The sequence below is a fragment of the Pipistrellus kuhlii genome, unplaced genomic scaffold (assembly GCF_014108245.1).
Source record: "Pipistrellus kuhlii isolate mPipKuh1 unplaced genomic scaffold, mPipKuh1.p scaffold_m20_p_8, whole genome shotgun sequence".
Taxonomy (NCBI): Eukaryota; Metazoa; Chordata; class Mammalia; order Chiroptera; family Vespertilionidae; genus Pipistrellus; species Pipistrellus kuhlii.
In genome coordinates, this window is record NW_023425584.1 from 52,236,613 (window position 1) to 52,250,517 (window position 13,905).

Here is a 13,905-nt window from a genome sequence, read left to right on the forward strand (position 1 = left end):
ACTTACAAACAGTTGCATTTTAAACATTATTTGAAGCCTATTGTTTATATACAAATAGTTCAATTTTTGATCTGGAAATAATTGAGTAAAATTATATTTCTCAAAGTATAGAACTTTAGTATCATATTCTATAATGATTTCAATCATCACTAGTGTTAGGAAAGTAATTTCTCCTGCTTCTTTTTTTTTTGTCTTTAGATTCTGAATTTCACTGGCCCTTTATTTCTACCTCCAGGCTGTTGGAATATATTTTCTTTGAAAGTTGCTATTAGAAACATTGCCATAAATCTATTCACCAATGTATTTTTGACTACAAACATAGGTGCTATGTTTGCAATACCTCTACAGATTTACTCTGCACCAACCAAGGTATCGTTCATAAAACTGTATATGTATTATAATTTTTATTTCTATGAAGTTGTAGTGCTTGGTTTTATTGACTAAGTTAAGCTCATATTCTTTAAGACTCTCTAAGGATATTACCAGACCAATCTTAGATGGTGAGTTTTTTAGATGTAGAAATCTTTATTTGGAAAGTTACAATTTTTCATAAAGAAAATTGAGGTTCTTGAGTGAAATAAGACATCACAAATAGATTGATTTCATTTTCATTTATTTCCAAAATTTGTAGAGCAAGGAATGTGTGCTTGCTGTAGAAAACACAGTTGAGCTCTGAGCACATACTTGCAATGAATTGAGATAAATAAGATGGTTAAATGCTTTATTTGGACCTATGGTAAGTAACTCTCAGCCGCTCATAATCCTAGAATGTCTTTAATGGGCCAAATCTAAAGCCTGAAAAAGTTTGCAAGGAAGAAAATGCTTTCTAAAATCTAGGGAAATGGTGTTTAATTTAGATCTTATCTTAAACATGTCTCATTTTTTTCCTTAATATTTCTTTCCTTTCATTTAGTTACTGTTATTGCTTCTTTTTGATCCAAGCTATTCTGTACAACGCTGGGTTCTAATTTTTATGAGACATTCATGCAACCATCTTTATGATTTTTTTCTCACTTATTAGCATTGGTGTTTTATAAATAGAAATGCCTCATGCTCAGCTGTGAGCCTGACAGTAGGACTTCTGAAAACTAAACAAAATGTAAAGTTAATTCCATTCATCCATATTTTGAGCAGGGAAGATTTCTTAGAAATTTTCTTTTCTTTTCTTTCTTTTTTTTTTTAATCAAGAGATGTTTATAAGGAGAGGACTGTGGGAGGGAGCAGGCAGGTGTCAGGGATGGGTGGGAGTAGCAAGTGTATACTTCCTCTAGGAAATGGGACACTAATTGGAATGTCCTGAATAGCTTAGGAGTTAGCTTTTTAATTTTTTTTTTTTAATTTCTCAGAGGATTCTAGTACAGTTTTCAAAAAACCTGCTAAGAATGTCCTGACACTAATTTCTTCTTCAATTCAGAAGGCAGCTTGGTGTCTTTTGGGCCCCGTGGTTGTCACTGTGCTTACTGAACAGAATGCCCTGTTGTGATTCTCCCTGGGAGAGGCAGTGCAGAGCTCTCATTCAAGGGTTGAAGGGAGCCAAGAAAGCACTTTCTAGCGGTTTAGCTTCTGGTTAACTTAAATGGAAGTTCACTGAGGTGGAGGCCAATGTCTGCTTTGCATTTGAGTGCATTAGGATTTTTATGTGTAGTGCTGTGTTTTAAGTTATTCATATATTACTTTTCAATCTAGGAAGGGACTCTGGGTTTTGAAGTGATAGCACATTGTGGCATGCATTATTTCATGGGAAAATCAAAAGCAGGTAAGTATTTTGCCCTGAGGCTTTCTGTAGAACTCTAGTTGGGGGTTGGGTGGGCAGTAGGGAGGAAAAATAGCATTGGTAGATGGGATAATTAGTCATGTGAACGGAATTGCATCATCTTCTATTCTTAAAGAGCATGATCCCTCACAGAATGGCATGACATTGTTAGGAATCCTCCAGAAGCATCCTGAGGTCCTTGTGGTTTTTCTCAGACACATTATTTGATCATCCTAGCAACCTTGCTATCAGGAAAAATGGGAAGATCCCGATATTCCGGTTCTTTTAAACAAAGAGTTGACTAGAAGTTATTAAAAATAATTTGGACTTGCCTTTGAATACTTTAGCTACAGCAGCATAGATATCTATGGGAGTGCTAGTCGTTGTGTGAGACTGAAGGCCATAGGGCTGATGTAGAAGCTTTTTCTAGTTTCGTTCCTGCCTTTTGATTTACTAAAATGTCCAATCTTAGGAGAGGATTTCAGTCCAGAGGTTTCTTTGTTCACTCTGATATGCTCTTTAGCACAGGCAAGACAGAACAAATAAATAGAGAGGGCAAGCTGAATAAGTGACCAGTTTATAAATATAAATATACACCTTTCTCTAGGCTGAGCCCCTGGTCTCTGCCCTCCTTTGAGGATCGGTTCATCAGCATTCTACATAATAACCCAAAAGACTTTGGTGATCACTGGCATTTACACGGATACATTTAGCCTTAAATTTAAATTTAAAGCTTTTAAAAATGTTCCGTGTGTGATTTCAGCTTGTCTCAGGCTGTATTCATGAGCCATGTGTCTTTTCTGTTTACATAATTCAGTTTAGTTTTTGTTTTATACATGTTTGTTTGATTTGGTATATTATCATTTGCCATTGAATCAGAGGGACTTTCAATAAAGCAGTCAGAGGAAAGAGAGCACACATTGACTCGACACTCCTGTCAGTTTGAGAAGTTTGACAGTAGCCTTGGCAGTATTTACTCGTTGCATTGTGTTTTCTGTAGATGTAAACATTACACCTGATCTCACTTGCAGAAAATCCTCATTGGGAAGGGAGCCTTTCTCTGGATCAGTCTACCTGGGATGTGGATTTTGAACTCGCAAATAAGTTGTATGAGAGATGGAAGAAATTTAAAAACAGTGACGTCTGCAAGTAGGTCTTCCCCTTCCTTCATTTCTTTCACTCAGCATAAAGGCGATGCAATTACATGCTACTTTGTTGAGCTTTCAGCACTGAATTTTTAGTAATTGATATTTCTCTCTAGCTTTTTATTTTGAGAAATTTCAAACCTCAGGAAAGTTGGAAGAATAGTGCAGTGAATACTCAAATACAGTATTAATTTAGAGTCAACAGTGGTTCTCATCTTATAGTTGCTTTATTTCTCTCCCTACATCTGTATCTATATTTATGTGCACACAAACATGTACACCTTTTTAAGGTGTAGATATCATGATACTGTAACCCTCAATACTTTATTAGGAAATACTTTTCTTTCCTAAGTTAAATATTCTGGTACACTGCCATTACATACCCAACAAACTTAACATTGATCCAATTATACCACCTAATATTCAGATTTCCCTGGTTCACCCACAAATATCTGTTATAGCTATCTTTTTCTTTTTCCTTTTTTAAAGTCCAAGATCTATTCAAGGATCATGCATTGCATGGGGTTGTCTGTTTCCTTAATTTTCTTTGGAATAGTGTTTCCACCTTTTTTTCATCTTTCATAATGCTCACATTTTAAGAGTCTTCGGAAGTTGTCTTATAGAATGTTCAATACTTGGAATGTTTTTATTGTTTTCTCAAGTTTACATTCATGTTAGGCATTTTTGGGAAGAGTGCTAAGGACTTGATTGGTCTTGTGTCCTTATCATCACCTCAGGAGGGACATCAGTCAGTTTGTCCCATTACTGACATTGCTAAGTTGAGTCATTTGACTCTCTCTCTTGTAGGTGTGACAGATCTTTCTCCATTGTTGATATGTATTTTCTTTTGCAATTAATAAATGGATGATAACTTGAGATCATATAAATTTACTGTTCCCGAGGAATGTTTCACCCATGCTTTTAGCATTCATTGATAATGCTTGCCCTGGTCAGTTATTAGCTGATGGCTACAAAATGGTGATGTTTCTAAGTATCTTCTTCATTTTTATATTCTTACTGAGCATCACTATGGATTCTTTGATCATTATTATTTATTTAATATGTATATATTTTATTGATTTCAGAGAGGAAGGGAGAGGGAGAGAGAGAAAGAAACATCAATGATGAGAGAGAATCATCGATTGGTTGCCTCCTGCACTCCCCCTACTGGGGAATCAAGCATGCAACCCAGGCATGTGCCTTGACCTGGAATTGAACCTTGACCTCTGGTTCATAGGTCCACACTCAACCACTGAGCCATGCTGGCCAGGCATCATTATTATTTTCTATGCAAATTTGTCCCAGATTTGGCTATTGGGAACTCCTGCAGGCTAGTTTGTGGGTTTCTTTGACATGTCCTCATAATTTTTTTCAAAAAATCCTTACCTGCGGATATACTTAGTGATTTTAGAGAGAGGAGAAGGGAATTAGGGGAAGTAAAAAGAGAGAAACATTGATGTGAAGGAGAACATCGATTGGTTACCTTCTGTGCATGCCCCCACTGGGGACTGAACCTGGTATGTGCCCTGACCCAGAATTGTACCTGCACCCTTTTGGTGTACAGGATGATGCTCCAACCAACTGACCCACACTGGCCAGAGATCCCCATTATTATTTTTTTTTTAACCTTCCTTGCTTTCTTGTAACACAGGCTGTTCCAGAATCATCTTATGCTTATGCTTCCCCAGCCCCAGAATAAGCCATTTTTTCCCAAGACCCCTTGCTTGCTCCTTCCAGTAGGAGTGATATAGTTAATAATTTCCTCTTTTTTTGTGTCAAGATTGTTTTTTTATAACCTCGCCTTTCTTTGTGAATTACACAGGAGGAATGTTTTAGGAATGACTCGGTTTGCCCCCTTGAAGAGATCCAAGGAGTCGGAATCCTTTGTTTTCTTTCTGCCTCGTTTGGTTACAGAGCCAGGCCTCGTGTTGAACTTCAGCGCAACTGCCCTGAGGAACAGCGTGGTGAGGAGCCTGTGTCTTCTAACCCCTTTATCAGCGACACCCCATCTCCTGGGTTTTTAAGTTACACCTTGAGAACATTGTTTCAGAAACAAAATTCACTTAAATTCACTCTAAATGACACCCATATGCTTAGTAGGGAGGTATCAGAAGAACAAAAGAAGGAATAGAAATCTAAGCAGGCTGAAAGTGCACAGAACAAATACATTTTATGAGGCTTATGTCCAATTAAAAAATCTTTTCAGTTGAGCAAGTCTTCAACTGAATAACAACAGAAAATGGAGACTAACACTGGCTGAAGTAGGTATCAGTTTGTTTTGTAACAAGGAGCTCCTGGGAGAGGAGGCCAGAGCCGGTGAAGAGGCCCTGTGATGCCACAGCAATCGGGGCTCACTCCGCTGCCCACTCTCCTCCCTGCGTGTGTGTCTCATTGACAAGGGCGACACGGGCAAAGGGAGCGAAGTGGCACCAGCAGGCTTACGCTCCATCTCACAGTGTGTCTCATTGCCAAAGACACATATCACACATGATCTGAGTGATGATCTAGTCTTCATCAGACACTCATCGGGCTCCTTAGGGATAACATTCTAAGACTACTTTAAAAATTTTTTTAATTTGAAATAATTTTAACATAGAGAACAATTTCAAGAATAAATCCAAGAACGTCCAGTTGCCCTTCACAAAGGCTCACTCCATATTTAATGTTTGCCACGCCCACTTAGTCATTGCCCTTCTCTGTCCACCCACACATATATTTTTATAAGCCATTTGAGTGTCACCCATTATGCCCCTTCCCTCTGATTACATCAGTGTAAAGTTCCTAAGAGCAGGTGCATCTTCTATGCCAGAGTCTACTTATCAAAATTAGCAAGTGTAACATTAACCCTAATAAGGTCATCTAATGTACAGTCTATATTCAAACATTTTTAATCATCCCATGGACATACTTTATAGCAATCCCCCCTACCCCCCCACTTGGTTCAGGATCCAATTCAGAATTGTGCATTGCATGGTCAAGTCTTTCTTGTCTCCCTTAGCCTTCCCCAGCCTTTCTTTGTCTTTCATGGCGGAGGTATTTGTGAAGTGTGCGGGCCCTTTATTTCCTAGAATGTCCCTCAGTGTGATCTGTGTGGTGGCTCCTCGTGACTGCATTCAGGTCATGCAGCTCTTCGCAGGAATATTGCAGGAGTGATGCTGGCTTCTCCCCAGGGGCTGATTTCCCTTTCCCGTGTGCAGGTAAAGTACTTCGTGGTGCAGAACCCTTCCTCTCTGCCGGTGTCCCTGCAGCTGCTGCCTCTCTCTCTGTATCCTAAGCCCGAGGCTGCTGTGCGCCTGCTCCACAAACGGTAAGCACCAGCCAGGAAGACTCCCTGGCGGGGGGTTTGGGAAACACCGTTCAGACTCGGAATTATTTCAAGTCCTTCCTGCTTTTCACCTGGACTCTACATGTGGTTGCACACAGTATTAACCCGTGCACCTTGGGCACCCAGCCCCTTGGTGCATAGAACCTGTTGGCAATGACCAGTTCTGTCTGTTACGTGGCATTTTCAGGGTTACTACGTCAAGTCCATTTCCCCGTAGACTCATACTTTTCCTGGTTAGGAAACCTTCGCAATCATGAATTTTTCACAAATGCTCCTAGAATCTGGCTTACCATGTTCTTCAGGTTCACATAAGTCCTGAGCTTAGTGTTTTGGTATGTTTTAATCTAGTGCTGTTAAACAGGATACGATGAGGATGCTGTTTGTTCACATCTGTTATATCTTATTTTCGCACAATTACAGTTTTGCTTACAGTTTTTCTTCCTTTGGGCTCAGTAGGACCGACCCTGGTCCTAGGGTTTTCCAACTTCAGCACGATTGACATTTTGGACCCGATGATTCTCTGTTGGGAGCAGGTAGAGGGCTATTCTCTGCGTTGAAAGGCTGTTTAGCAGCCTCTCTGACTTCTGCCCAATAGATGCCACTTAGACCTCCCCAGCTGTGACATCAAAAATATTTCTAGACATTGCCAAATGTCTACTGGACATTAAACCAGGAGATGAAATGACCTTTGGTTCAGAGTCCCTTCCATAGTTCGGGACCATTCAGAGCAAAAAAAATTTTTCACAGGTTGAGCTTTTGTCACCATCTTCTTCTTTACCTTCTCATCCATGCTGCTCACATCATTAAGCACTTATCATGTGCCAGGCACGGTGCGGGGGCTGGGACAGAGTAGTTTATGTGCAAGTACATGTGCATGCACGCACACACACACAAACACACGCACATTTTATTCTTTATTGGCGACAAATGCTATTTTAAACTTTTTTTTGTCTTTATAGGTTTGGCTCCGACATGCAGACAATTAATTTCACAACTGGCGAATTCCAGCTCACCAAAGCTTGCCCTTCCCGGGTAGGGTGTCGTCTTTACACAGAAAAATGAATGCTTACCAACTAGACACGTAGCATATGGTCCTCGCTGATTTATATTTCAAGTGTCTTTCTGTAATATATATGGCTCTCTTATTTTCATATTCCAGGCATTTGATATATGTAGCAGATTTTTCCAATGAATGAATACAACAGGTTCTTGTTAGCTCATAAATCATTTTAATTTGGTGATTTTGATTCATGTGAGTGAAGAAATAGCAATTGAAATCAGGCCTATGTAGAAGCCCATACAATTTGAGACCCCAGAATGATAATTCTTTTAAGATTCCTTGGCGCCATCAAATTCTATTTAGCGCAAGAGGAGATAAAAACAAATATATCAAAAAAGGATGTTTTTGTTGCTGAACTGGCTTCATGTGTGTAGCAAGTCACTCAGTTTCTACGACAGTGGCCTCCTCTATGAGGCTGGCTGACTCTGGAATTCCAAAGCCTGGGAGCTCAGAAGGTCTCGCGTCAATACTTGTCATGGGGCAAGGATGTTGTTTGACTGGGATTTGCCATCCTTGCTCCTTAGTTTTCACTCTGTGGCTCTATGTATATTGCTATTCTCCTTACAAATCGCATTCTGTGATTTTCAGAAGGAGGAAGGGAGAGGAAAAGAGAGAGAGAGAAACATCAATGATGAGAGAGAATCATTGATTGGCTGCCACCTGCACGCCCTCTACTGGGGATCAAGCCCACAACCTCTGGCGTGCGCCCTAACCAGGAGTGAAAGGGCAATCTCCTGGTTCATGGGTTGATGCTCAACCACTGAACCACTCCAGCTGGGCACATCAGCAGCTTCTTATTCAATATTCCTATTGTATGTATAAAGCAGGGTTTCTGCCTTCATGAAGCTTATCATTCTAATGAAAATGAATCAGATACCATCAATATTTCTTTTTTCAGATAGCATGGGAAATGTTAGCAACAATGGAAGGGTAAGACAAATTTAAAAATTAGAAACATAAAGAAGAGAAATATTACTATGCAGATTATGTGATTATAGCTCTTAGCAATCAATCAAGTGTTTTTAAAGAGGAGTTAAAAAAATGTGGAAAGAGAGAAAATGATAAAGAACTAAATCTTGAATATTAAATTTAGACCACAAGATTTATTCAGAAAAAGATAAAAATCTTAGAATAAAGGAGGATGTGAATAAACGAAAGTCTTCAGAGTGGAGAGACTACATATAATAAAGATGGTCTCTATACAAATTCAATATCAAAGAGATTTGGGGTTAGGCAGCAGTTGGGGATGGTTTGCCCAGATCCTTATCATGTTCAAGTAGAGGCTGTTGGGTCTGTTTTCTAAGTGAAGTTTTCCACTCAACACATCTTTGCATTGAAGGCTTCTAGCCCCCACTCCTTCCCAAGCCAGGAAGCAAGTCCCCTTTCCAGCATCCCTGTGGGTTGTCCTGCAGCCGCTGCCAGTACCTCTCGGCTATGGCTTGGGAACTGTTTATTGGTGTGAACTCTCGGGAAAAACAAGTTCGACAGGTTGATTAGGGTGGTCACATCTGGGAATTAAAAGCAATCATGTTTATGCTCTAAAGTGCACATAATGAAGACAGAGCGTGCTTTACAGGAATTGTTGAATTGCACTTATTAAATCCGCAGGGTGTGCATTCTGAGGGATCCAGGTCTGGCAGCCTCCACTTGCACTTGCAGCCTCTGGCAACGAAAAGGGTCGGTGTCATTTTCACGCCAGCTGACTATGGAAAAGTTACCTCACTCATTCTAATTCGGTAGGTGTGACCCCCTCGTCCTGGAGAGTTTCTTTCTCGTCGGCTCCTCTGTCTGAATTTTTCCTCTCAGGAATATGTGATGTCTTTAGCTGAGCGCTAACATTTACGGCTTAGTCGGGCCTTACTCTCTGTCGCATGGTAGCAAGAGACAGTGTCTGAGAAGAGAGGCTTCCTGAGGCTCCACATTTAATCCCTGCTTCACTTTCCTCCCTGTGCAGTACGGAGTGTGGGCCCATCCATCCATGAGGGGAAGTACATTTCACTCAGCGTCTCATCTACTTCTGTCACAGAGGGCAGAACACACAAATACATACCAGTGCATACTCCCAGCACACACACAGGCATGTACTTCCCTGTCTTAGCTCAGAAAAATCAGTAAAATGCTGTTGTATACTTTTCATTGCACAGTGTTTGGATGTACATCACTCTCATTTCTGTCGCTCTTGCGTCTGGAATTCTCTGTAGCCCCAAAGGACACGTGCTTATCTGAGCCCATTGGCTCTTTCTACGTTTTCCCCCCTTCCTTTTAAACAAGCCTTCTATTGCTAGTTGATTTAAGCAGCTAAATGTTTTCCACTCTTAATTATTTTTCATCTTTAAGTAGTCTTTAGTGAGAGTCTTCTTTCAAAAATGTACAGTAAATGCAAATCTAGACTTCTCTTCATTGGCAAGAAGTCTAGCACAAATTTAATTTTTAGTAAATGACATTTTAGTTATTTGTTAAAGCTTTTCTAGTGTCAGATCAGCTGGCAACAACTTTCTTATTCTGAAATCTAGTATATTGTATATTGTATGAATTTGTTCTTCTACAAGGGAATGCTACTTGAAAAGAAAATGAACTGAAAGTTCTTTTAAGCATTTTAACTAAGGCTCCTCATGCTTTGATGATGGTATATTTCATTTTAAACCCATTTTCTTTTGAAGAATTAAGATCATAGGAAGTATAGATATAAACTTCACCTCATGCCAGATTATACTATCCCAGACTCCAAAAGAAAACCTACATTTTTTTTTGTTAGTAGTTAATTTATTTTTGGTGGTTTCTGATTTGATACACAATATTTTTCTGTAAACAATACCAATCACCTGATATCACTTAGAAGTTTTTAAATGGCAAGTAAAGGTTTTGAATCACTTAATAAAGATGTGACGATAACTGTATTTTACATAATGAGAAATGAATTCTTTCTCTGCTTCTATAGTGTTTACATTAATGATGACTGGCTTTCGGCCAGTCTGCATCATTTAACCATCATTTCCACTTCACTTTTTCATCCTAGGAATCATGATTTCAGTTAATGAAAAAGCAAAAGCTAGTCTAAATTACTGTTTAGTAAGAACTTGAGTAGATGTATGTTACTTGTGGGATGATATTTTAAATCTTTGGTTCAGAATAAACTGTAGGGCTTTTACTTCGAGAATTATTCTTAAGACAGAATTTCTCATAACCACATATACTATGAAAACGCCTTCATTCACCATGTGAACAGTTGTTATGAATTTGTCTGTCTTTGTTAGTGTTTCTCTGTGGCCTTCTCATTTACTTTGTTGTTTGTTTGTTGTTTTGTTTTGGAGGTCGGATCACCACCCTGGTGGCTGGTTATTAGAAATACATGGGTTTTCGTTCTTGGCCGAGATTGAAGAGGGATCTTGATCATTCACTCCTTCTTGCTATATTCCACTTGTTCTGTGCTTGTCAGGAGAGGCTATGCTATTTAAATGGGTGGGGTTTTTTTCAAAATAGCAAACATGTTTTTGCTAACGAGGAATATTTAAGTACAAGCGACTCTATTGTAATGCCTTTTATTTGTCTCTCCTTTCCCTTAAAGGAATAACTTGACTGTTATTGACATGATTGCTGTGGAAGGATTCGGAGCACGCGAGCTGCTGAAAGTGGGCGGGAGACTGCCCGGCCCCGGAGGCTCGCTCCGATTCAAGGTGCCCGAGTCCACGCTGATGGACTGCCGGCGACGTGAGTCCCCTGCGAGGCGCTCTGACAGAGGGGGACCTGGGGGCGAAAGCCAGGGGCAAAAGGACGCTCCTGGGAGCTTCTTTTAAAATGTTTACAGTAAATTCATCGTTTCCATGCAAATAATTACATAAGGCAAACATCTGAGCCTAAATGGCTGATATCACTCAATTAGGATAATAGTCAACTTAAATGTAATAGATATAGAGGGGGAAAGTACAGCATAGTGTCTGTATTCCTAGCATAGTTTCTGATGTTTAAGATAAATAGTATGGATCTGTTAATTTGGTTATCAGCGACCTAATCTGGAAGCTCACAGCTGGTGGAGAGAAGACCCAGTGGAGCTTTTTGCAGTGACGGAAGTGCTCTGTGTCGGTGCCATCTAGCACAGTAGCCACTCCCACGTGTGGCTGATGAGTACTTACAGGAGAGCCGGGGTGATTAAGAAAATCAAGTTTAAATGTTTTTCATTTACTTTAAGTAGCTCTATGTGTCTACTGGCTACTGTACTGAACAGGGAGACTTACAAATTTAGTTAAACACTGCATTAAAAATTTCTAAATCATGCATGTATTTAAATTAAAATGCTTTTAAGCTACTTTTATTAGTTTCAAGAATTTTCTGAGGAACTACAAAACAAAGATCAAATGAGATGTAAAGTGTTTCTGGTAAATTCTTGTTTGCCTGTTATCCTTTTTAATTTCGGGAATACATTGAAAGCATTTGAGTGTAACAATATGTTTTCTATGGAGAAAGCTAGTTAGTATAACTGTTGGATAATTTGTAGCACTGGTTTAATGCCTGATTGGAATTTTTTTTTTAATTTAGAAAGCTATGCTGAAAGAACACTGACTTTGAAAAGATTTATGAGCCACTTTGCATTAAAATTTTTTCATCATTTTCCATTCATTCATTCATTCATTCATTCATTTTTGAGCTGACCTTGAGAGATAGAACTAAAGAGTAATATAAAATCTATAGAACCAGATAAAATATTAGATTATTGGTTATAAATTTATAGGATTTTTTAAAAATATGTTTTTATTGGTTTTTAGAGAGTGGCTGATGAGTACTTAAAATAGAGCTGGCTTGATTAAGGGAGGGAAAAAAGAGAGAAACATCTATTGGTTGCTTCTGAATGCACCCCAGGGAGCATGCAACCTGGATATATGCCCTGACCAGGAATCGAACCAGCGACCTTTTGGTGCACAAGATGACCTTCAACTGAGTCATACCAACCAGGGCTACAGGAGTATTTTTAAACTGAGAGGACTCTTCCCTTTTTAATATTTAATAATAATAATAAAATGTGCTCTCATTTATTTGCAAGGATTTAATTATTTACTTCTCCTTAATATAGTGGGTCTTTGAACTGCGTTTCTAGCAGCCGTGATGACTTTACAGAGCAGCACACACAGCCTCTTAACTGGCCCCTTTTCAGTGTGAGGGGGTCTGAGGGGGAGAGGGTGCGTAGAGCTAGTGATAAATCCAAATGATTTGGCTTCTGAGAAGAATAAACTTTTAACCTTAACCTTTAATAAGGAAAAGAACAAAACAGAGATTTTTATTCTTTTGGTACCTAAGCTGATTGTTTAACTTTTAAAAAATTTGACTTAAGTATTTTTATCTTATTCTGGCAATATAACAAAAATCTATAAATGTTCAAGAAATTAGATAGAGATTATGCTTTGAGTTTCCATTGATTTTTTAAAAAACATTTTACTGTGCTCATTGTTCGTTGCAATAAATTATTGTATATCCATTTTGCAGTTCATATGTAATAACTGCTGCTTTTCATCCTCACTAGAACTGAAAGACAGCAAGCAAATTTTATCTATTACAAAGAACTTTAAAGTTGAGAATATCGGACCACTTCCTATAACTGTGACGTCTCTGAAAATCAATGGGTATAATTGCCAAGGCTATGGGTTCGAAGTGCTAGATTGCCATCAGTTTTCCCTGCTCCCAAACACATCGCGAGATATCAGCATTGTGTAAGCACAGAGCTTTAACCTCATCTAAGTTTTGTGATGTTTTTAATGTTGAGTGGGCGGGGGGAGAATTTTTTTATTTGGTAAAATATCTTAGGTTGTTTTTATATAAGGGTCCCTCTTGTACAAGTACCTAAGAAATGTTGCTACGATGATTATTATGTCTTGTGCCTAAAATTAAAGTTTACCAAGATGAATCTTTTTGTCACCAGGTTTACTCCAGATTTTACCTCTTCCTGGGTCATTCGTGAGCTGACGCTCGTCACGGCAGCCGACCTGGAGTTTCGCTTCACTCTCAACGTGACCCTCCCCCATCACCTGCTGCCTTTGTGTGCGGACGTGGTTCCAGGGCCCAGCTGGGAGGAGTCGTTTTGGAGGCTTACAGTCTTCTTTGTCAGGTAAACTACCACCTTTCTCACTGTCTCTCACCGAGTGGGGGAGCCATGCAGGCGAGTTGCGTGACCTTGTGTGTTGCCAACATGCAATCAAAGCATATGAATTAAGTGGAGTTTATGTTAAAGGAACCCTGACCTACGTGAAGTAGAGAAAGTAGTAACTGGAAAGCTTTAGTATAATAACAGTAAACGAACAGGAAGAGCTTCATAGGACCTGCAGGTCACATGGACAGCTGTGAGCCACGTGTGTTCATTGGCGGTCCTGGTGGGAGGCATATACATGGCACTTGTACTCGCTCCACGGCAATGGAAATTTGAGGTTGGAAAACTACAGTGGTCCTTTCAGAGCGATTTTATCCTGGAAGCATCTTCTGAAATGGAATTGAAATGTCAGACGTATAAATATGCACGTTTTTAAAAACGTGGGTGTTTTTTTATTTGTCTTTAAGAAATGTCAGAAATGATGATGTCACGCGTCTTATGGAATTTTAATGCTATAACATTGGACATTATCTGTCAACCATTTGCTGC

General features: G+C 39.3%; 1 protein-coding gene across 6 annotated transcripts in view; it reads left to right on the forward strand.

The window, feature by feature from the left end:
- TMEM131L (transmembrane 131 like) overlaps positions 1–13,905 on the forward strand; it is a 140,570-nt gene that overhangs the window by 100,594 nt on the left and 26,071 nt on the right. For all 6 annotated transcript variants that reach the window (XR_006740720.1, XM_036423361.2, XM_045576788.1 and 3 more), the window contains 10 exons: positions 199–369; positions 1,687–1,756; positions 2,785–2,902; positions 4,721–4,862; positions 6,096–6,205; positions 7,183–7,255; positions 8,892–9,019; positions 10,849–10,991; positions 12,796–12,982; positions 13,192–13,377. Coding sequence is in view for 5 of the 6 variants with exons in the window: in XM_036423361.2 (XP_036279254.1) it covers positions 199–369; positions 1,687–1,756; positions 2,785–2,902; positions 4,721–4,862; positions 6,096–6,205; positions 7,183–7,255; positions 8,892–9,019; positions 10,849–10,991; positions 12,796–12,982; positions 13,192–13,377 (1,328 nt within the window). In the remaining variant the exon portion in view is untranslated. The remainder of the gene's footprint in view (positions 1–198; positions 370–1,686; positions 1,757–2,784; positions 2,903–4,720; positions 4,863–6,095; positions 6,206–7,182; positions 7,256–8,891; positions 9,020–10,848; positions 10,992–12,795; positions 12,983–13,191; positions 13,378–13,905) is intronic.